Source organism: Ostrinia furnacalis, unplaced genomic scaffold, assembly GCF_004193835.3.
Source record: "Ostrinia furnacalis isolate ACB-3 unplaced genomic scaffold, ASM419383v2 OfSCF2049, whole genome shotgun sequence".
Taxonomy (NCBI): Eukaryota; Metazoa; Arthropoda; class Insecta; order Lepidoptera; family Crambidae; genus Ostrinia; species Ostrinia furnacalis.
Genome location: NW_021132288.1, coordinates 18,228 through 43,717, shown reverse-complemented (window position 1 = coordinate 43,717; position 25,490 = coordinate 18,228). Strand labels below are relative to the sequence as shown.

The 25,490-nt window shown below is 39.9% G+C and overlaps 2 protein-coding genes across 2 annotated transcripts; both read left to right on the top strand.

The window, feature by feature from the left end:
• Positions 1–2,257: 2,257 nt before the first annotated feature.
• LOC114354444 (uncharacterized) lies at positions 2,258–3,524 on the top strand. Its single transcript, XM_028306832.1, has 2 exons — positions 2,258–2,520; positions 2,764–3,524. The coding sequence occupies exons 1-2, from the start codon at positions 2,373–2,375 to the stop codon at positions 3,348–3,350; spliced, it is 735 nt and encodes a 244-aa protein (XP_028162633.1). The 5' UTR covers positions 2,258–2,372; the 3' UTR covers positions 3,351–3,524.
• Positions 3,525–8,781: 5,257 nt separating this feature from the next.
• Positions 8,782–10,718, top strand: LOC114354457 (uncharacterized). Its single transcript, XM_028306846.1, has one exon. It carries the CDS (start codon positions 8,782–8,784, stop codon positions 10,567–10,569), a length of 1,788 nt encoding a protein of 595 aa, XP_028162647.1. The 3' UTR covers positions 10,570–10,718.
• Positions 10,719–25,490: the final 14,772 nt, after the last annotated feature.

Here is a 25,490-nt window from a genome sequence, read left to right as displayed (position 1 = left end):
TTTGGGGTTTTGCTGACCGAGACGTCTTGACTAGGGTCGGTTTAAAAGCCTAACCGAAAATAGTATTAGCACATCCTGGTACTGACCGCAAGCCGCTTCCCTCTGTAAGGTCCCATTTACGAAACGACATACTACCCACACTTCAGTATGGAACAGATTCCAGTTTCTGTTTTGTCTGTATATTGACAACCAACCAACCACAAGCTTAAATGTTTGAGTTGGAATCAAGCTTGAATGTACGAGCTAATGTCGCCCGTATTTTCAGCGATTTGCAAATGGACACGATTCAATTAATTGAGCAGGTAGGTGGTCTCATTAAGCCTATTAACGCTTCATTACTGCCATCCATCGGTGGCTCTAGATTACCTTTAGTATCAGCAGGATGTGTTATTGACTCATGTTCATCTGTGATACTGTCTGTGTGTCATTAATTTCAGGAACTGCGATTTTATAAAAAAAAAAACATTTTTGAGAACAATTGCTTTTATATGTGACAAGAAGCAAACGGGCAGACGGATCACCTACCCCCCTAGACAAAATGCACTTTTTGATCCAATCCGTCAAAACTCCATACAAAAAAAAGGCTTTTCTACCACTTTTCGACTAGTTTGCGATTATAATGTGCACTTTGTCTCGACTCTAGACCCACTGATGGTAAGTAATTACCGTCACCCATAACCCGTAGTCCCAGGGGGCGTTACAAGTGCGTTGCCGGCCTTTACGGTGAAGATACGCTCTCTCCTTATATAAGCTTGCAGGTCGTATCGGTCCGGAAACACCACAGACGACAGTCCATACCACAGCTATTAATAAAGTGACTCTGAGTGAAATCCCGCCTCGATTCTACTGTGTCAATTTTTTACATACTTGTATTATCATAATTTGTATGAAGTCTACTAATGCAAACCTGTGCATGGGATTTAACCGCATTTTTCTTGCAAAGTTGCACTTGTTAAAACTATAACAGATATTTTTTTTGTCGGCCGCTACCTCAGATCATTCCTCTATGATCTGAGGCCGCTACAATGTTTTTAGTATGCTACCTATGTATAGGTATTATATAGGAAAGTAGGTATCAAAATGATTGCTTGTTTGTGAATAAAGTCCCCTTGCCTCTTAACATTACACATACAGTAAGATGAAATTGTAGTGTTTATTAAAACTAAACTGACTCAATTGAGAATACTTTACTACCATTAGCATGAGTATTGACAAACCAAATGCACCACTTACGACCACGCGCTATATTTACGATCCAACTTATCATAATACTGGCTTTTGCCCGCGTCTTCACCCGCGTGAGATTTAGTGTCACAGATTCGCATAAATTATAACATGTTAATCTGGGTTACAAATAATAATACTGTAAAGTTTCAACCACACCCGTTCAGTAGTTTTTGCGTGAAAGAGTAAGAAACATCCACACAAACTCACCTTTATAATATTAGTAGGATTCGCGCCCAATTCATTATCTCCAACCGCTCGCACTGCGCGGGCGCGTCGAAACGGCAACGTCGCGTATCAACGCGCGGGCTCGCTGCGCGTGACCCTGGCGTGCGTAAGCAGGCGTTGTGACGTCGGGTTCGAGTCTCGCTTACAGCTGCGCGTCGCGAGTACGTTTGTAGGGATGGGATTACATTCCGATAAAACATTATTTATCGACAATAAAATTTTACTACCTAGTATGTACCTACCTACAACAAATTATTGCAAGTTAGTGATTGAATTTGTTAATAATGGAAATTAAAATTAAAATAATGTATAAAAAAATAAAAAAAAGTTGAGACACAAGTTTACAACACTGAAAATTGCTTAAATTTTAGGAAAAAAAAGCAACATATTTGACTTCATTTAGCAATAATTTATTAGGTAAACGACCTTCGCTAACTTTAGGTTGTTTTCTTTATTATAGGCATCATAGCAGATAGTACGATAATAACAGATATTCCTGAAAATGGATTGTTTGACAAGATTGGCAATTTTTTTGTGAAAGAAACAAATATCAATGTACCGTTTCACTGTGATTTTTAAATATTGTCTAATAAGTTGATAACTACGTATGATTTAACTTTTTGTAAAGACTTAAGTCGCAACTCGTAACTTATCTATTAATTATAGATCAAATAAATTCTTTAAAAAACATATTTTGGCACACAGCGCAGTCCCAACACTATTAAGTACCACGCGCGCGACGCGACGTTGCCAGCTCTCCTATACGAACCGGTCACGCGTTCACGCGGCGCATTGCTATGTTTAGCGTGGCGCGCGACTGCTGTACGTAACACGCAGTTTAGTAAAAATAAACACGCGCGTCACTTGTTTCTATAAAGAAAGAACTCTACTCGCTTACATTAAAAGTGTTTTTAAGGACAATGGCGTCATATCAAAGAACAAAAGCCTATTTGGTTGAGCTAATCAGTAAAAACGAGTGCATTTACAACCCAAAAGACAAAAACTACAGGAACAAACCAGTAAAAACCATGCTGTGGGATGATATTGCCGGAAAGCTGAATATAGACAGTAAGTGTGATTTTGTTTACTTACTTATTTACCTCAAAACTATGTGATTAAAAATAAAATCAATTTCAATCATGGTTGATTTTTCACAGAACAAAGTATTAGAAATATAATAGTCAGACAGATAATAATGTTCTTGTTTTGGGTGCAATAAAGAGTTATATAATTACTTATTAAAAAGGATGTTATTAGAAAATCTTCTTGATAGAAATGGCACGATATTCTGTTACAATGTTCTTTTTTTAGGTAGTAAAGCACGAGAGATGTGGCGATCTTTGCGCGACGGGTACATCAGACACAAGAAAGCTTTGAAATTGAAAGGCCCAAAGGCATCCCAGTACTACTCCTGGGCCGACAAGCTCTCGTTCCTGGATATTGCCATAGAAGGCTCTAAAGATATAGAATTCGTCGACGAGTTTCCACCCCAGCAATCGTGCGCGCAGAACTCATTCTTCTCTGAAGAGGTTTATTCTAAAATCAACCTGGATTCGCCTACTCAGCAGGTAGATTTAGCTGACCAATGCGAGGCAGAATCGGGAGCGTCTTCTCCGATCCAAGATCATACACAATCTATGCCTAGTTACGTTTACAGAGAGGAAGTATCTAAGTCCAAAAAGAGAGCAGCAACAGTAGATCCTATGGATAAAATCATCGACTACCTCAAGAGTAAGAAAAAGAAAGAGCAGGATGCGGTGGACCTCCTCTTCATGAGCTACTCGACAACGTTCAAAAGTTTTTCAGCAAGGACGCAAGCGAACTTGAAAGTGACGTTAGCAAAGGCTTTCTCTGATGCTGAGTTGAGTGAATTGGATATGAAATCAAATAATGGTTAAGAAAATTTCCGTTAAGTTTATGTAATACGAATTTTCCCATTGTACTTGTAACTGTTTCTCTTAATTGTTATTGCTTTAGTCAAACATTAGCAATAATGTCTGAACTTATTAAGCACAATAATAATGTTTATTCCCAGTTGTGCGTCGTCTTTAAGTGATTAAGTAATTGATTAAAAAATAAAAACAAATCCTGTTAATTTCATTTCTAAATATCAAATACGAGTAGATCCTCATAAAAGCGTATAATGCTTGCTATACCAGATTGGTGGATATCTCATTTTATTCTACTTCAATATAAGACACTAGCTTTCCGCCCGCGGCTTCGCCCGCGTGGAATTTTTCGGTTTTTAATATAACCTATGACACTCAGCAATAATGTAGCTTACTATTGGTGAAAGAATTTTTAAAATCAGTTCAGTAGATCCCGAGATTACTCCTTACAATTTAATAAATATACAAACACAAACTTTATCTCTTTATAATATTAGATTATTGATATGTGATATTAGTATAGATTGGCAAGGAAGTTAGTTCTCATTAATTTCTTACTGACGCACGCGTACTGCGAGCGTGTATGTAGCGTTTGTTAAAAATTTTTTAGTTACCTATCTGTTAGCCCACAAAAATCATAGAATTTTAAAAACAATTGAAAAACAATCGCCACAATGGGCCTAGCTTTCATTTTATTCGCCAATTCTAAAACCCTAGCCTTCTAGCGCTGAACGATTGGACTAATTTTTTGGATTTTTTGTTCCAATGCCTACTGGATTCCCTGTTATCTAGCCTCTGCACTCGATGATTTAACAATGCAAATTTGGAATCTAACACCAGTGAATAGAGCACATAAAATAAGACAGTTTGGCAACTGGAACAATAACTCGACGCAGGCTGGTCTCTCTGTTCTTGTGCTGTATGCAGCTTCTGCAATATTGTTTCCGAGCTAAAAGTGAATTTTTGCTCACAAAGTTTCAAAACAAAATTATTTCATGGTCTACAGTTCTAGACCAATAGACAAAGTGCAATATTGCAAATCAAATCAATATGAATGTAATAAGAAAAGATAACGCACTCATCTTAAAAAAAATCATAACTAGCTTTCCGCCCGCGACTTCGCCCGCGTGGAATTTTGTTTGTTAAATTTTCCTGAATTTTCTTTGCTATAAACCTCACGGAGCCCGAGACCTTTCCAACGAATGCAAAACCGTGGAAATCGGTTCGTGCGTTCTGGAGTTATAGCGTCAGGAAGGAAAACCCGACTTATTTTTATATACCTACTAGTAGATTATAATCCCATCAAAAACAATACTTGTCAAAAAAACCAAGTCTCGCAACTCAGTTGTTCTACGGTAAAAAGTTGTGAGATCCATGTAATACCAAGTCCAGGCCAGGAAATCTTTAACGTTTTACATAAATTATTGACTTGGCCATCGCACTAAATAATTTAATTTACACGTGTTTTCATGCGATGGCCAAGTCAATATTTTATGTAAAACGTTAAAGATTTCCTGGCCTGGACTTGGTATTACATGGATCTCACAACTTTTTACCGTAGAACAACTGAGTTGCGAGACTTGGTTTTTTTGACAAGTATTGTTTTTGATGGGATCTCATTTCTTTTTGTATTTTGTAGACAGCAGTTATGTATCTAGAAAACTGGACCGAAAATGAAAAATTTTACTCGACTTGGCGGTTGCACTACCGTGCCCCCAAATATTTTAGTTTTTCCTTGATTCATACACCAAACACTACTTATATTCCAAATTTGAAGCTTCTAGGTCTGCTAGAAGTGCCTTAGAGTTTTGATGATCGGTGAGTCAGTCAGTGAGTCAGTCAGTGAGTCAGTGAGTGACAAAATTAAGTAACTTTGACCCGTTATAATTCTTAAACTACTGGTTCAAATTGAATGAAATTTTAAATATACCGTGTCTTTACAATTCCTGCATAGCTAATGAAAATTCAGCCTTCTAGTTTTATCCACAACGAAGTTACAGGCGGTCGAAAATGGCCTGAATTGCTTCGAGAAAAGGATGGTACGGCCGTGCCGCTTTTTTGCTCGACTTGGTGGGGGCACTGCCGTGCCCCCAGATAATCATAACATAAAACAACATGTTTCATTTTCACACAGAGAAAAATGTATTAATCCAAGTGTGTAGGTTAGCTGGTATTTAAATGGCATTTAGATCACTAACTACGGTTCTAAAACCTATGAAACCAAATTGCAAATCCAAAGCTAGTCGCAGCATAAGTTTGTGACATTTCATATTATCCACTCATTTTGTTTGCATTCGCTCACTCGCTCGCTAATGACGGGGTATTAATTAAGCACATGAGCGTGGCTTATACAGTCTAACTCGCTCATTAACAAGCTGTTACAAACAGAAATATTTGATTATCTGGTGTGATCAGGCCCCCTGCTGCATGCGCCTGTTTCACAGAATTTTCAATCTGAAATCCTTCATAATGAGATAAGTAAATTACGTGTAGGTAAATGTGCATCAAATGTAGCTCTCTCCAAATTGGAATAAGATAAGTTCGCCTAGATACGTTGTGTGAGATAAAGGCATTTTTTTTTCTAGGTAGATTACTTATGTGATGTTGCTCTGTCAGATAAGTAGAGATTATTTTATCAAGCGGTTGGTATGTAAAAATTTAAAATATAAAAGGTAACGTTGGTACGATTAAAGGCTTAAGCCTTTAGCTAGATGTCGCCAGGATCTATGGCATTATTACAAAAATTGCTAAATACTCGTAGAATGTCACTAGAGTAAATGATTCTAATTCAAAGCTACCAATAAACATCCCTTCCCATAATGTTACACTAACCCGACATTACAGCAGACCATGCAGTTAACATGATGTCCGACAAGCAGCCCGCGATTGTGCATGGCGCGACGAATTTATGGCCTCATTTGTAACACAGCGAACACGCCCAATGACGCTTCTAACGCTGCTATGCAGCCGCATTATCGCCTCAATGACTTAGTGATAATTTGTTTAGTCCATCCCCTAGACAAAACACGAACGTTGACGAAATACGTTAAATTAAAAATCCGTTAAACTGTTTTGCGATAGATACAGATCATCTGTTGCCTGTTCTATCTCAATACGTAGACAAGCAGCATTGTGTGTGTAGTATCATAATAATATATCTTGGTTTAAGCGTTATATACCATGAAGTAGGGGAGACTGGGTACGGTTGAAACAAAGGACGGTTGAAACAGAGCAAATATCTCGTAAACGGTTCCACGGGGAGTTAGGGGTCCTAGGGGAAAAAGAAGCGGACAACAGGTCCGAACACGAATTTAGTGCCTAAAACTTCCTAAGGCGTTGACGTTGTGTGCAAAACGCCATATTGTTTTTTACTGCCCAAAAGTAAGTATTTTTCTTCAGACATTAACGCTTATACTACCTGTTCTTTTTATGTGAATGTATCGAGTGTGCGTTTGCGATTATAATGAAGCTTGTAGAATAAGGGCCAGTAACTATTTTTAATGTGTTATCATTAGTGTCGAAACTATAAAGTATATTTTACCAAAAGTGGGGTTGGGGACGGTTGAAACATTTTTTGTGGGTACGGTTGAAACAGAAAATTTATTAATGTTTATTTTTTGTAGATACCGAGAGTTTGGGTAAGGAAGATTTCCAGAGAGGAAATTGACTTAGTAAAGCATTAGAGGTGGTAAAAGCTGGAGATTTACTGCGGAAAGCGGCGGAAAAGTATGGTTTGAAAAAAAAAAAAGATTTTCGTTAATTTTATTCAGAATTTTAACATTATTTTATTATCAATGTTTATTAGGTTTGGAAATATCATTTAGTAAATCATATTTTTGTTATTTTTTAAAATGTTTACTACTAATCAAAGGCTAATTAATGATTTAGAAATATTAAATACTTAGACTGATTAATGTCGTCATGTGGTACTATAATTTTAATATTCGTATTATTAATGATAAATAAAACACGTTTTATTAGTACTTATTGTATTATTTGTATGTATTTCAACAGATCCCAATCGCTGTTTCAACCGCCCCTGGCATGGGGACGGTTGAAACAAAATTTCTTTTTTTTTAAATTGCGTATATTTCTATAAATAGTAACCCGGGAACTATAATGATACAGCCATATCATAGCTAAAACTTCAAATTTCAATTTCACGTATCGTAATCGTCACTTGGTTATTAAACAACAAAATTATAGACAATAAAAGCAAAATTGTTTCAACCGTACCCAGTCTCCCCTACCCTTGGAGAATCCTTTGGGAGTTACGACTGCTGAGGATGCGTTTCGTTTAAGCACTTCTTGTCGCAAAACAAGGGTCCGTCTGACCATTGTATCACTTAATACCATCTCTTAAACCCCCGCCAAGTCTGATCGTCGGCGACAATACCGAACTTTAAAGCTGTTTCATGTCATGCTGCATCTGTTTATCCCCAGCAGCAATGTAGACAGACTTCACACCTCCCTACAAACGTTTTCCAACCTTACTCCTCAGGAAATAAGGACCACCCTTGAACCGCTTTATTGAACCATAAAGATAGGTCCAAGATTATTTTTACGAGAAGATTAAGGGGACAAAGTAATTTTATCTTTACGGGTTACTTGAAGGGCTAGTTAAAGCTGTTGAGTTACAGTTTGTGCAGTTCTTAAGTTGGAAGCACCTATATTTTAGAGAAAATGATGAGAGTACTCGCTTTTACTGTCTGTTTTAAGATAATGGTGAATGCACTAGACAGTGCGCTGTTAAGGTCTTCAAGTAAAGACCTTAGATTTGAAGTCTCGATAGTAGATTGATGTATCTCAGCACTGCAAATACAAATTGGATTTAATAGCATAGGCAGCAGGTACACAAAAATTCAAAAGATGATATTATTGTCTTTAATCCTATGCGATATTGGTTCCCGACTTTAGCATACAAAGCTGTAAAAGATCTACTTATTACTGACTTTTACTCAAGTATAAAAAATAGCAAACTATTTTATGCCTTTTTTAGCCTTACCAGTGTAAAGTTCGCCGTGTAATGGGGCTCGCAAAATCCGCTTATGGGCTATTAAGGCGTGCAAACGGTCAGGTAAGAGCATTACACGCGTCCGCCGGGAAATATCCATTACAACTCTTTGTGTGGTTACCCTACGCCGCGATCATATCTGATCAAGAAGTAAGTATCCGCAGGCCATTTATAGGCTATTTAAATAGTCCCTTATAAAAAAGCACCCAACTTTTGTAAGAAATGAGGTAATTTAGGCAGCTATGTTATAACCGCTCCTTAATACAAAAACAAACTCGAAGGAACTTTGTATGATAAGAATCACCTTTTTAGAGAAAAATTTACTTGGGTATTATGACAGCGCATTTTGTGTCACTTTGGCATTTTGAAATGATTTAAAATTACGTTTTTTGTTACGGGAAAATTTTATTGCTTTTTTATGAGATCATGGATGAAAATGAAGGCGCCAGTCTTGACGTGGAATTTAAAAGGTACCTGCAAATTATGAGGCCATATTTAGAACAACTTCTAGACCAAGACGTGATAGAGATTTGCAAGGCCTGGATCCAAAGACTCTCAAACTGTAACGATAAAGAGAAGAACCTTCGCAATAAGTATGTGTTTTCTTTGTGCTATCAATTAGCTAAAGGAGTCCTTGATGAACCCTTTCTAAATTCCCCACCAGCAACGGAACTGCCTCCACTCTCTGATGAGCTGGATAGTGATAGTTCGTCGAACGAAATTGAGTACTTTGTGATTAATTCTGAAGAAGATACCAAAGTCCTGTTCAATAATAAGAAATTACCTCAGCTATCAGATACAGACTACCATTCCCAAGATAATGATACTGAATCCCAGAAAAATGAGTCAAATAGTTTTGAAAAGCAATTTCAATCAAATAAACAAACATTTTATTGCTATACGTGCCCAGAGATGCCAAGAGGTTTTGAAATACAAAATCAGTCGTGTGATGAGTACAAATTCAGAGCCAAAAATTTGATAATGAAGTTACGGGAAATCAAAACCCAAAATATTCAACTGCACAAAGAGTTAGAAGTATTGAGACAAGAGTGTAAAATCAAGTCGTGTGAAAATTTAGATGAAAGTATTATAAAAGTTGATCACTGCACTAGCGTATGTTGTCACTCTAAAGATAGCAGTACTACACTTACCTCATTGAAAACAAAACTGCAAGAACTACAAGATTCTCGAAATGTTTTAATTCAAACAATAGAACACTTACAAGAAAAACTTGACAACTACGACGATATGAAAAAACATGAACTAGAAGAAATCGAAGCTCATCATAAACTGGACATAATAAAAACTAAAACAGCTACTCGTGAAGAAACAAAGGAAATCTACGAGAAGAAAATAGAAGAAGTCAAAGCAGAATACGAAATGATGATTGAAAATATTCGGAGTAAGCTGGATTCTGAGAAGCAAGAGATTATTTTAGCTAAAAACCGAGTTATTTCTGAAAAGGAAAAGATAATAGAGGACAAAGATAATGAAATTATTCGCCTACGAAACCTCAATGATGACCAGAAGGGCCATTTGCATGAGGTAATAAACAAATTTTTGGAAAAGCCAAACGACGATACACCTAGTGACAATATGAGACTGAAAGCGGAACAACTCGAGAAGCGTTTGAACAAAATTGAAAAAACAAAAACAAAAAATGCCAGAGTGTACGAGGCTAAATTGGCACATTTACAGCGCGAGAAACATTTGGCCGAGTGTTCGTTACAGCTACAACTAGTTAGACAGAGGGCTCAGGTCGTTAGTGAAGTAGCTGACGAGAATCAAACGGAACTGACGGCCGCCCTGAACAAATTGGAAAACAAATACAAAGAGATCGTCGGAAACATGCAGGCCACTGCAATCCAGAGAAGAGTGCAGGATCAGATGGCTATAGAATCGATATTGCACGCCGCGTGCGGAATCCGGAACGAGGGTTATACGAATTCGCAAGGCACAAACCGCAGCCAATTCTCCGGCAAAACTATGCAAAATCAAAACAGAAATGGGAATCAGATGAATCAGAGTTATGACAGCGAAATTTCGGCTTTGCTGAACGGCAACAAGGTTGAAAACTTAATTGGGGGTAACAAATCTTTGGGTGAAGACACCGTGTTGGCCGGATATTGTTTGGATGGTGAGAGAATGGGAGAACTATTCGAAAGGGTGTACATACCACAAAAGGACATCGGAGATGGGCCCTTGAAGAAGTAGTCCAACAATCCTGCAACTATCCGGCCTTTGTGCGGCGGCCCTTAAATTATATCGCCCAAAGTTTGTCGTAAGTGGTGCCAAGCTTAATATCGTTTCAATTTATTTAGAAGGCCTGTGGGTTATTGTTTCAATTTGTGAGGGTGATTTGTTAGCCAATAAAATGCCATTGTTTTGGAATAAATTTAAATTCCCATTTATTAAATAGTATTATTGTGAACTAAGTGATAAGTTTAGGTTACATTTCGTTAACCCGCTGGCCTCACCTGGCTCAGTGCAGTCACTGAAACTTTTTAGTTTTAACTTCTATAACTCATCACATGAAAATTTAATGAAATGAGTACAGTCAGAAGCAAAATGGTTAATTTAAAAATTGACGTAATTATTATTATAATTGACCTATTTCATCATACAATAGTTTCATTATACGATTCATACCATTTTATCGGTGTAGGTAAGTAATTTTTTTATCAAATCAGTATCAAATGCGGTGCCGTTAAATGCTTACAGGCATTATCTGACAATTATAACACTAGGTTCTCCTTCAAATGACCCCATAAAATCGTTTACTAAACCCACAGACCGCCAACGATTTATGTTATCGAGGCGTATTCAACCACAGATTAGTTTACAATAAACGAACTGCAGATACGAGTACATCTAAACTCTGCTCAACTAATTGCGGTTTAACTGAAAATTAACCGCTCTCGTTACTGGTTACAGAAACAAAATTTTAATCAATTTAACAAATTGCTTTTTGAGGGCATAGTAAAATAGTCATATTTTTTGCCATTAAATTTTTTTGGCCTAAGATCTATAAAAGGTCACGGGCAGCGCAAGACCGATCGTTGTGGAAATCCTTGGGGGGGCCTATGTCTGGACTTACGAGACTTTTAGGCCTCAGCCTCGAACTTAGCGGGCAGCGGGGCGGCGGCGGCGGCGGCGCGGGATTGGGGCGGGCAACGCAGACCCGTTCTCGAAACCAGCGGGCAGCTCGCGCGGCGCTTTAGCGGCGAAGTGTTGTGTTCGGGGTTGTGTTGTCGAGATATTTATTTTTATTCGCGAACGAAATGCGTAAAATCAAATAGACCGGTTCTCGAAAACAGCGGCGTGGCAGCGGATCCGGAGCGGGCAACGAGCGGGGAGCGGGCAGCGCACTCCTTCTTTTGCCCACAATAAATCGAGCGTTAGGAATAAATTTGAATCGAAATAAAATTGTCGCCGTTGTTCAGACATTTCGTTTGCGAATAAAAACAAATATCTCGACAACACAACCCCGAACACAACACTTCGCCGCTAAAGCGCCGCGCGAGCTGCTCGCTTGTTTCGAGAACGGGTCTGCGTTGCCCGCCCCGCTCCAGCGCCGCCGCCGCCGCCGCCCCGCTGCCCGCTAAGTTCGAGGCTGAGGACTTAAAATCACTTTTTAATTTTATTTAACTAACTTAAAGTATCGGAAGTCCCGCTCTATTTTATCCTTTTTTCCTTCCCAACTCATAAAATATCGGCAACCAGAGGGAAGCTTATATTACTGCATATTTAAGACTTGGTCACAGCTGACGATGGCCGCCGGACGGAGTCCGTCCGGGACCGAGACCGCGACTTGCGACTCTCTGGGGGTCTGCACTGCGCGTGGTCTAAGTTGCTGTCTTAGAGCATTTATTTATTTATTTATTTATTATTCATTATTGAGCAATTACATATTTGATCCAAATAGCGTCCTAAATCCTCTTTACTTTATTCACTAACTGATTACAAAAATAGCTACTTCTATCATGTTGTACAGTAGGTCCATGTCTGAGGTGAGGGGTCGTGAAATGCAGCGTTGAATTTCAGCCTCAACTACGAAAAAGCTTGCGCTCACGGTTTATGTGTTGCTGTCACTTATGTAATTATCTGTGTTGAAAATACTTATTTATACATAAAATATTTTTGGCACTAAATTAATATACTTAACTTTAAACACCCTCCTTGACAATGATAATTGGATTCTCGAATGACTCAGAAACCCGTAGATTCATGGGAAATTGAATGTGGTTTCATTTATTGGTATTACAATGTTAAAGTGGTGTCCTTGCTAGTACAATTTCTAGTTCCGCTTTAACTTGTGCTTGAGGCCATGCCCCAAACCGCAGGAGAGCGGCTGGCGACGTCACCGCAAAACCTGCACTCGGAAATTGACTGCAACGCTCCGACGCGGCGCGAAGTGAAGTATAGTCACTTGGAATTTATGTTGCTCTTTAATTAAACCTTTGTTCATGACTCTCGAGTCTGACTACACGTTTAGAAGTAAACTTTCAACGACCCCACAACAAACAAATAAACGTTGATGCTTTCAACGCCTGATGTTAACACTTTAGCAAATAGTTGCGCTACGTATTTTGCACGCATTCCTTGAGTAGGCGCGTTTCAAATTGCGACTGAAGAAAGGCTTCTTTCAAACAAAAGTTATCGTAGAATTTGCTTCATCATCATCCTGAAAAACAGCGTCCAGAATTATACAAGTAAGAGGGTCAAGCGACCTTACTTCATGGTGTTAAGATTCAATATCTGCTAAAGTGTCACATTCCTCCCACGAGCGTTGATTAAACGAATTCCAAAGCATTTCGGGTTATCGAAACAAAAACCTCCTCAAATTCGGGAGGAACAGTGTAATCGGGAAATACCTAATCGGGAACGGACGTCTTCCTCTGTTTGGGATGTAGTTCAAATAAAAAAGCCATGTGAAGAAAATATGCTGATGATGTGAGAGCCACACTTTGCTAGTGGGCCGGTTAGTTAAAGTCAAGTTCCAATAAAGTGCGCCTTCGTCCGCGATCTCTATGTATCTGTTACGGATTTTTTAATCAGGCATTTATTAAATAAATTATGTTTTGAGCCTAATTAAAATAACTACCTGCCTGTGACAGTAAAGGTCCTCTCAAAGTTAGTTTACCCTTTTCTGATTAAAAAAAAATAACCCTCCTTCTGGCGCAGTCGGGTAAAAACAGACAGCAGACAGAAAATAATTTAAAAATTGTGTAATTATTTAGAAAAAGCGGTTAAAGTAAAATTCAAATTATATTACACCTACAACCAGGCGCGTCAGGTTCACCAAAATATTTTCATAGAATAGCGAATAAGTACAATTTTAACATCTGCAGTTTAAAAGTCAAGTTAACGAAGTTAGTAGACTGTTCTTGCCGCTCCTCGCTGAGCCGTCAAGCACCAGCATCCCCAAAGTGTTTTTTCATCGGGAATCAATTAATGTCTAACCAATCAAGAACAGACATTTCATCAGCTAGGAGTGGTAAAAGTCAATTATTACAAAAGTGAATGAGTGAAAAGGGTTCTGGGGGAGTTTTTATGGAGTCAGGATTTTCTAAGGCATTTGAGAATTGGTGCGGATAATCGTTTGAAAGGAAATGAAACTGAAAAGGCGTAAGTGTTTTTGTTTTACAAAATTACTGGAGCTGCTGCCTGGGCGTTTTCTGTCTTGATGTAACTTTTATTTTTTAGTATAGTTTTAATTTATGTTTTCTTTCTGCTGTCAATAATCTAGGATCTATAAAAAATTTTGACATACGCTCATCCAAAGTCATGTATAATTAGCATGCTTAAAATAGACGTGCTCGAAAAATTCGAAATGAGCATGCTAAATTAGCAATGTTTCGACATAAATGCTACTAAGCAGCAATTGCTTAGTAGTAGCATGCTTTCGTGCAAGTCTTCTTCTTCTTTTCAGCCAAATGACGTCCACTGCTGGACAAAGGCCTCCCCCAAGGTTTTCCACAATGAACGGTCCTGCGCTGCCCGCATCCAGGCTCTTCCCGCGACCTTTACCAGATCGTCGGTCCACCTAGTAGGAGGCCTGCCCACGCTACGTCTTCCAGCCCGTGGTCGCCACTCGAGAACTTTCCTGCCCCAACGGCCATCGTCTCTACGAGCTATGTGCCCCGCCCACTGCCACTTGATTTTAGCAATTCTGCGAGCTATGTCGGTTACTTTGGTTCTCCTGCGGATCTCCTCATTTCTGATTCGATCACGCAGGGAAACTCCGAGCATAGCCCGCTCCATCGCCCTTTGGGTGACCTTGAGCCTACTTAGGTACACTTCAATGAACACATTAATTTAATTATTGTACAAGATAATTCAATTGTCCTCTCCAGTTTCGGTTATCAGGACTTGAAGTGTAATTGAAGGCAACTCAAATATTCATCGGCCGACTTTAGTATCGAATCTGAAGTAATTCCCCGCAAATTGGTGCCCAAAAATTAAACCGTTATCGAAGGGCATTGTTCCAAAAGTGGCTTAGGGCAGAAACACAATAGTGATCGGGTTACTACCACAAAATAGCTACCTATTGGAGCATTAATCGTTCGTTCGTTCATTTCAGCCGAATGACGTCCAGTGCTGGACAAAGACCTCCCCCAAGGATTTCAACAAAGACCGATCCTGCACTACCCGCATCCAGACACCTCCCGTAACCTTCACCAGATCGTCGGTCCACGTCTTCCGGCTCGTGGTCGCCACTTGTCGGAGCATAATATTTAAATGTTTATTGTCCGTGGTGTATATCTTTTAAAGGTTACTAAACCTTTGTTTGTCCCCTGTCATTCGCTTTGCACTGGAAGGCTTTAAACATTGGCACTGCCAATATATTTATGAACTCGACTGTACCTACTGAAATTGAGTCCAGTTTTCAGTCTCGTTTCATTTACCGAAAGAAACTAATTTCCGGGTCAATTCTTGGAAATCATTTAAACAGAAATGACTCTTTTGTACTGTGCGGGACTGTTTATTATCCGGCTAAAAACTGTACGGAANTTTCTACGCTTTTCCTCTATTTTATTTTCACGCCACGAAGCCTCCCGCCGGTATGGAAGCTGCGATGACTCCTGCCGATTTCTATTTTGCGACGACTCCCGCCGGTTATGCGGTGATCTTCGGTTTGCGCCTGACGGATTTCTATCGGCAATCTGATCGGTCTTACGAGTTAACGCCACTGTTGCGTTGACTTTTTCGGTAGGCGCAGCGGGTTCGTGGTGCAGTAATCTGTGATGAGTTTTTCTGCACCCATTTACTTTACACTGTATCCCTGGACATCTATGTGCCCTAGTCCAGGGACGAAGACAGCGGTAGCACAGGCGGTTTTCTTTTGCGATTTCCCAGCGTTCGCTGACATCGGCTTTCTTCATCTTGCCGCAGTCGATGACGGAATGGTTGCCGTCGCACACTGGGCACGGCGGTCTCTGTGTTGTCTTCTTTTCTTCTACGTGGAAGACACGCTGGGTACATTGTGGTTTTCTGTATCGGTGACAGTCTTCTCTGAAGATCGGTTCGGGAGTGGCGAATTTGGCACACTTCTCGGCTTCTCGCTCGATGAAGTGGCTGAATTTCATGAGGTCCGGTTCCTCCTCTGTGTGCTCCCAGGCGTAGTCATACCACCGGTAGCGAAGCGCCGGTGTCAACTTCTCGGTAAGACTATGAACTATCTCTGGGTTGTACAGGTAGTGTGTTCGCTCAAGTGCACGGAGAGTCGCTACGCTGTTCTGTATTCGGGAAGCGAACACACAAACCTGTTCCGGTGAGTCGGTGAGTCTATGTAGTCTCCTCAAACTATCTAACTCGGACAGGGCTATGGAGTCCGGCCGGCCAAAGCGCATCTCCAAAGTGCGCATTATGTCTTGCGCCTTCGCGTTTACTATGAGCAAAGAGGTCACGGCTTCTTTTGCTCGTCCAGTAAGTGACCGCCGGAGTCGTGCGATGTTCTCTATCTCGCTGAAAAAACTCGCTGTCTCGTTGTAGGCTGCTTTGAACGCGAGCCAATCGTAGTGCGCGCCACTGAAGTTCGGCAATTCTTCAATATATCGTGGCCGCTGTCCGGCGCGATCTGCGGTTGCGATTGCTGTTGCGAGTTCTGTTAGGTCTATCTTCGATGACGTCGGCTGCGGTACGGTGACGGTTACAGGGGATGGCGGTTGTAAGTCGCCATCTCCTTTCACAGATGCCGAGTCGTCTTCACTATCGGCGGACTCCATCTCTATTAGCTTGCGGCGGGCGATGGCAAGCTCTAATTGTAGGCGGGCTATCTCTGCCTCCGCCTTAGCTAGTCGACGGGCGCAATCGGTATGCGCAAGCGGTGCTCGTGGTGAAGCCGTCAAGTGCTGTTCGTCTCTTGTGACGTCTGCTGGTGGAACGGATGGAGGCTGGAACTGTATCAAATCCTCCTGCGCGGTAACGGAGAGCTGCTGTGACGACGTCATCTCTTCTGCTGATGGCGTCGTGGGCGGCGTGGCGGGCTGCGATGTTTTCGTCTTGCCTTTCCTCGATCTTGTCACAGGCATCTTCTATCGGTGCTGTACTATGCCACTTCACGAAGGCCGCTTCGGTGTTCTCGAAGGTTCTATGTCTTCGGGATCGGTAGACAACGATCCGGCTCGAAGGACCAGAAAAATGTGCGGGACTGTTTATTATCCGGCTAAAAACTGTACGGAACTGTCGGAGGCCAGATAACTGATGACTGGAGTGAATGAGCGGAGTGGGCTGGAACGGAGAGCGGTGGACTGTAGACTGTAGAAGCTCCGCTGACGGTGTCTCCAATCGCTGCACTACTATACTATAATCGGTGGTGGATCGTTGCCACGTCTTCGTACCTCGTGGCTTCTATACTATGTGCGGTGTGACGCTATAAACGGTGAACACGGTGCGGTCGATGTCACACGCTGTAGGAGTCCGGTCTATACGGTATCCGAAGTCGCTATGCTATACGGTGTCCGAGGTCTATGCTGTAGTCGTTGTACTGTTCACTATGCGCTCTTGAGACTCTTGAGTAGATTTCGCTGTACTATCGGAGACTATTCTCTTCGGTTGCTTGTAGAAGACTATTCTCTTCGGTTGTTTAGAGAAGACTATACTTGGTTCGGCCCGGCAGCCGGTTTATATACCCATAAAATCCCGCCTATTTTCTAGAATAATACGCGGTCCGCCCGTATTCGGGAATACGCAAGTACTTACTCGAACTCGCGGGAGTCGTAAACAAACTATAAGGCGTCCGGATATGAGCCTTATCGCGTAGATCGTAAGGGCGGTTATCGCGGGCGCGCGTACTATCGCTGTCCTTTGCGCGCTCGCGCTATCTCTGTCTTTTTAGGTACTTGCCGAGCGCCGATTACATATCTATAGCTATAGGTGCGTAGGTATATGTATTTACTGCCGTTTCTTTTGATATTTTTAGGGTTCGGTAAGACGAATCTGTAGTCGTCCTGCACATGTACCTCACAATAAGCCACAAATAATCATGAGTCATGACTCTTACTCTTGCACAATCACCTGAATAGCTGCCAAAGACGAAGTTTCCTCTTTTTGAACGTAAAATTTAATGCGGCTGTGAATGCGCCCTAAGGGTGGCCAAGTTGACATTTTCAATTAACAGACAAAGGCAAGCGATGGGGCGTTCGTGGGGCGTTCAATTAGTAAACACTTTCCATCGCCTTACCTGCCAGTTGTGGAAGATGGATCGCTCCAATCGATCGATCGAAAGTTAAGGCATATCTCAAAAATGCAATGAGAAGTTTAAGACCGCGGCAAGAGAAATGCTTACAAATGTAATAATATCAATCATTGATTTCAATCTTCAAGAAAAGTCATAAGAGTTACCTACCAAAGATATTAATTAAGCAAAAAGTCGATCCACTTTTGCGTAACAGTTTTTTGTGATTTAGAAAGTAAATACCTACATACCTAGGTAGGTATATAGGTTTTCTTTTTTTTTTGCAAAGCAACCTATTTTATTTATTAGAATTTTGTGAACGTGTATAGATGACCCACGCTGAACTGTCCCACCAAACTCAATGACAGGGGGGCGCTACCATCGTTCAACTATATGGTTTCCAACATGGAAAAAATCGGAACTAGCGATCTGGTATTGACGGTGGCGCCCCACTGTCAATGTCATGCATAGGACAGTTCAGTATTTTGGAACTATAAGTGCCTTTAAAAATAGCCTACATTATATACTAATAAAAAAATAATTTGAATTACTTTCAGCACTCCGACATGGTTTGAATTTATTCGGTTTCACCGACGCGCCGGTGAACTTTCGTAGTGCATGAGCGAAAATCATTTCAATATTCCATCGGAATATTTCATCCAAATATGCAGAACATTATTGATATTACATGCGAAAAATTCAAAATATTTACTCCGAACTCGGACCAGTAGCGCTCTATTCATCACGCAAATATTTTAATTTAAAAACCACGCCACGGCCAATAAAAACCCTCGGGACTCGATAATTGGAATGATTTGGCAATTCAACGCTTCTCGCTAAAGGATTTTAGTGAGTGCTCAGGGTATGGATTGAAGCGATAAGATTAACAGAATATTATATTCATTGATCTTTTGTAGAGATAGTAGGTAGAAATTACTTATAAATATTATAGAAGTTAGCAGGAATCACTGTTCGTGGAAGATCATACTCGTGTCAATACCCACGTGCGTGGTAGACAAAATATTATGTGATGAGTGGACGTTATAGTGAAACTCAACCGAAATCAATCCGAAAAATCGCTAGGTACACTACACATTTCAACTAAATTCGTACAATTTGGAAGTACGTGGGTCATAACTATTTTAGTACTGTAAAACAAGCAATGAATTCTCACCTTCAATCTTAATCTTAAAATGTCTTCACTCTATCAGTATATTCTACCTTACCTATTATTCATACTTAGAACCTTCAAGCAAGAAATAGTTTGTATTACAAGAATCCACCAGTTCTTATACGAGGCTTTGAACTATGTAGGTAGTCGCACAAAATTGCTTTGCATGCGGGCAACTGCGGTTTCACCCCAAGCCGTGGGGAGAGCGTTGAATACTTTTACAATTTCTGCGGTGGTTTAACCACAGTTATTCGTGTGAATATGATATTTTAAGCGTAGGCATATTCATAAATACCTAAGTAGGTATCATTTACCTCTATGATTATTCACGCTTTAACCCTCGGTCAAAACATTACATAAATTATGTTTCATCAATGTCAATCACGAGCACAACCTAGATGTTATGTCGTAAAGGATTTGGTTTCGGGATGACTGATACCTATTGTCAAAGAAGACTTTAAATGACTTGATAAGGTTCAATATAAGTTTTGTATGAATTTAGTAATTATCATCATCAACATCAGGTTTAATCTCTACTGCAAAAACCGCATCTCTCCAATCCAGACAAATAGAGAATTTGGGCTACACTGTATAAGCTCACCAAGCTAGAAGGTTGGGAAGAAAGTATAGTAAGATTTCCCTTTAAAATGCTAATACTCGTCCCGTAGTCTCCATCCATAGCCCAGTAACCAGTCCCTCCATCCTTCATCCATAGCCCTAGTCCATTCTCCAATAACTGCAATAGCTCCTGTGCACAGGCTGGGGATGGTATCTGGCTACATCCCATGATAATAGTCAGAGACTAGATCCAGCGTGTGCACCACTTTCACTTTTGTCGATTATTTTGCGCTTAAAACGGCCTCTACGTGTTGGATCTGTATCCCCCCCCACGCAAGCCTTATAAAGGACCGGGCCACTTTTGACCCGTGAGCTCCAAAGCGTAAAACAAATGAAGATACTGAACATAATCATTGTTTTATAGCCACGATAGCCGAACGGTGAAGGGGTCGGAGTGGCCGACTCGAGATCCGAGGAACGCGGGTTCACTCGTAACACAAGCTTATTTAGCTTAACACGAGGGGCTAATGGGACTTTTAGTAATTTGGGCAATACAAATTGCTAATAATCTTTAAAAAAAATGTGACAGAGCTTTCCCCGTCGCAATTACACCAGTAAAACCAAAACTCATCCATTATTTTCTGAATCCCACCCTGCACCATCAAACCCGACAGCCCAAAAGAACTCAGATGAAAGCCCGTCTTCAAAGGGAGAGTAGAAAGCTGGTGCCTTGTCCCCTACCCTCCAGCGATGAGGGTTTGATTGATATTTGCGGGCTCGGCCCGGTTGATAACATTTATCAGGGAATCCGCATTTTCAAAGGGCTGATCGTCTGTCTGCAGATAACTTACTTGACCTTGAAGTGTTTTAAATTATCATAAATATTATGCAATAAATTAATTAGACTTTTAACATTCAGCATTAGTTAAGTACTGTAGCAATCAAAATAAATAAAACGTTTATTGCTTTTTACTACTATAAAGTCGATGATTATTTAAAAGATAAAAATGTTTGGGATACGTTACTGCCTAGCTCGCATAAATATTTATAAGTTTGTACATTTCAAAGCATGTAAACCTTTGAAAAAGAGGCTGACAATAGTGACTGAGTTTCTTGCGCTGCTTCTTCTCAGCGCTGGCCCATTTATTGTCCTGAAGCAGTGGTAGGGTTAATACTGGGACGTGTAAAAGTGCTTTTTTTTAAGCCTTTTTACACAAATAAATGAGTTTTAATGAGAGTTTTTTTAAGCTTCCTTATTTACCAAAATATTCTAGCACCCATTCCATGTCCTACTCTGGGACACATACCATATTGTGTCCCTTCTTAGACCATTACCCTGAAGAGGATCTACGTTGGCTACTACATTATTTGATTGAAGATGACAACGCTGAAAGTACATTGAGTCATATATTTCGCAATAAGTAGAGTAAGTTAACGTAAATGGAACTGATAAAATTCTTCAGTGCATCATGTTGACCTTGTGTGGATTAGGATTCCTTACATAAACGGGAAGACCTGGATGCGAGCAGCACAGGACCGGTGGTTATGGAAATCCTTGAGGGAAGCCTTTGTCCAGCAGTGGACGTCATTTGGCTAATTCGAAGATTCTTTAATAAATTCCAACAAACTTGTTGAGTGTCTTGCAGTTGTCAAAATATAGTATCCAACCAAAATAATAAGGTTGCTTCTATTAGGTAGGGGTTGTCTACAGTTTGCGGGTCCGTAACGTATGGCAGAGCTGTCCCAGTGAGATATGTATGGCTGCGTCTAATTAATAGCGAGGTTATATGTTTGATGTTTGATGTGGCCAAGAGGCCACGAGGAGGGTATGTGTAACGATTATACAATGTTAACAGGCGCAATTGGAATTGGTTCTCGTTTCATTTGATTTACTCGATTGCCACTTGGTGCAGTAATTTACGGTATCCGCAAGGGGAGAATGATGAGTTCAAATATGATACTCGTACCTACCTGAATTATGGACTACAAACATGTATTATGTATCCTCCAACATTTCATAGTACCTACTTAGTTACAACTCTGCGCATTTTTGGGTCAACTAGTGTTTTAAAATACTCTAGCTCTCCTACAGTCGAACCATCAATAAAAATACATATTAACGTGAGCCAGAAATGAATAAATTTAATACAATCTTGAACAACTTGACGGATTTACAGGCTCTGTGCCTCTAGCACGAAAAACTTTCGATTTCGAATCGTTTGCGTATTGGAATCGCCATCAAAAGATTTAGTACGAAAACTAAAATAGCGCCCTTGTGAACGTGTCGTAAAGTGGACTTAGTATGAGAAATAGTTACCTACACGAAACTTATTTTGTCAATCAAAATTGTCACGTTATCGTTAAATTCGAAGATTGAGCATCGAATTTTGTCGAATACGTAAACGATTCGAAGACGAAAGTTGTTAATGCTAGAGGTACTGATACCCAAGGTCCCTCAGTCAATTCCAAAAAAAAAAACATTAATTAAGTTAAGATCCCTAATCCAACAAAAATTGATCTTGGGACTGCGTTTAATAGCCCATTCATCTATCAAAGCCAACGGGCCGTCATGTAATAATTGCATGCTATCATGGAGAGAGGAGGAACTAAGCCGTTATCGGTAAATTTATACAAAGGCGAGACTGATGTAGTATCCAGTGCAGCGCCTGGCGGATTTCCAACGGACACGTCAACATTACCACGGTACCTTTGCTCGGAATAATTATCTAGGCGTCGGAACCGCAGGATTTAGGGGAACGCTGCTTTAGATAGCTGTTATGCTGACTAATCTTGATCGACATTGGTCATTAGTACTGAATAGCTGACTCAGAACTGACGGCCGATGGGGAAACAAGGTTCTGGAGAGGAGGCCGCGTACCGGAAAACGCAGCGTGGGACGTCCACCCACAAGGTGGACCGACGACCGACATCATAAAGGTAGCAGGAAAGCGCTGGACGCAGGCCGCTGGACCAACCGGGTAACATGGAAAGCATTGGGGGAGGCCTATGTTCAGCAGTAAACGTCCTATGGCTGAGATGATGATGATGATGATGATGATGATGACATGATGATGATGGTTTTACAAATGAAGTCCTGAACTTGTATGTCATTATTTTCTTCTCCTATAAAACATAGAACCATACTAAGTAAAAGGTTTACTCGATCCTGAAAATTCTTAAAAACTCATAAACAACTCTTAAAAACTCATAAAACTCATTTATTTCTGTAAATAGGCTTAAAAAAAAGCACTTTTACACGTCCTAGTATTAACCCTACTACTTAAGTTTCAAACATAATCGTGTGCCTCGTCTATCAGGTAATCCAGAACCCCCGAGTCAAGAGAGTCCAGTCCTACGCAACTCTTCATTTTAAAATGAGTCCACTATGGTGCATTTTAATAAAACTCATACTTTTGTTATACATAAAACATTCAAGTTTTGTGTCACTGTCGTCGTGAAAGTAGGTACATGCTTAAGTCATTTCACAAAAGGCGACGTCTGTTTGCAAACGCTTGCTGTTTTGTGAAATGCTGAAGGCAAATTATAAAAGTCTAGCAATTTTTAGCGAACAATCGCTTGGAAATTAATTTTACTGTAGTCTCTCATGAAAAATGTATAGGTAGTTTAAAAAGCGCATTCTGAACTCAACTCAACTTTTGAAGTACTGTACTTCAAAAGTTACTTGTTAATAAATAAGTTTATCATAATATCACAACCAAATAATATCCAGCCCCAATGAAAGCCAAAGTAAAAAAAGTAGTTGGGGTCAAAACAGCAAAGTCAGAACCTAATGTTCTGTTAATGCTAACCACTAAGTAGATCATTTTAATATTACGATAGTTAAAATCTTTAGGATAATAAGCTCGCTTGCTAGGTACTATGTTTGTAATGAAAATGCTGAGTCAGTACTTGGTTACAATAAATTTGAACTAAATAAATAAGCAACGTGTCGTTTCAGCGCTGAAAGGCAACATTTTGTTTTGATGAATCGCCATTTTTACGCGTCGTCACCGAAATAATTTAATTGCTCTGAACTGTGAGAACGTATTTCTTTCTGGGAATCATTATTTCGTTTTTCTAAAATGACTGAAATAACTCAATTTTATTTTATTCAGTAATAAAATATTTACAAGGAACTAATGTTAGTGTTAGCTACACAAAAGGGACTATTCCCACCTCTCGTTCCCACCACTGCAACTCCTGTGTNGTTATAAATTTAATAATTGCAATCGTGATTGATTACATTCTGAGTATCAGTATCACAAATAATTCTAGCATGTCAATTAATACGTACCACGCAATGTATTTCTTCAATGTATGTATCTATAAAATGTGATGGTCATGTGTGATTTGAAATACATACATTATACAAATTGTATAGCATTAGTTGCAGCGCTCCTTCTAAGCACTTTCAATATTTATTTTAACGTAGCAACGTTTCATCTGTTTTAATGTTTTAACGCCTATCGAGATGTAATAATTTTATTAAATATTGAAAAAGAAGCTATATTATTAACTAGCTTTTGCCCACGCCTTTGGTATCATTTGTCTTTGAAACAGTCGTTATGCATTGCCCTTGGCATGTTGTTATGCTCATTATTAATTCACCTACAAGTTCCGAATTTAAGTAAGTTCAACATCTTTAAATGCGGCCCGTTTATTTGAGTTGGAGATTACCCGCAGTAATACTTGATTTATAACGTCAACTTTGCTCCGCGACCTGAGGCGCCTGCGAGCGGCGCAGCAGCTGTCTTAGTCGATGAAACATTCATGACTGATCTCAAACATAATAACCACAGTTTTGTTGTTCCCTTCATTGCAGACATGTATTTTTAGATGTATTAGTTTTTGCCCGAGGCTTGATACCACAGTTGATACTTACGCGATAAATACTTTCTGTATGTCACAGAAAGTATTTATGGCGTATGTATCCTCCTTCCAAAAACCAGGATAAAAACTATTGCATGTTTTTCCTTGGGTCTTGATCTCAAACTATCTCTACACCTTAGCTAAATTGGTTTGGTGGTAAAAGAGTAACAAACTATCCATCCTCTCAAACAATTCAAAATATACAGGTTTCCAGTGTGTGCCAGGTGATAGGTGAGACCATATCTAACGATTTCAATCCCATGTATGTTCTGCGATTTTGCGTAGTTTAGGAGTTATAATTAACTAGCGGCCGCCCGTGACTTCGTACGCGTGGATCTCGTTTTACCCCCTAAGGGATGGAGTTTCGTAAAATTCGTTCTTAGTACCTAAGCACTGAGCACCTGCGTTCTAAAAGGAACCCCCATGCAAAATTTGAGACTCATAGCGCTTGTAGTTTCTGAGATTTCATAATGAGTGAGTGAGTCAGTCAGTCATTCAGTGACCTTTCGTTTTTATAAATATAGATTTTCGCAGAACATACTCGTACATCACCTGACTACGATTTGACACCTCACAGGAAACACCCTGTATAGAATAGGATGCACCTACTTACACGTAATGTAAGGTTTGACACAATTAATTCGTTAATTGGTATACTTTTAATGTTTTATATGACTAACGATAAGATTGTTTCGCCACACAAACATGCACCGCCTTTTTTAAAAACTATTCTAATCGCCAGTATTCACAAACATTACTATGAGGTCTTACAGTGCGCGTGGAGCCGTGGACGCACAGGGTGACACACAAACCAATCACAGCTCTGTTCAACGCTGTACTATGTTCGATTTGAAAGAA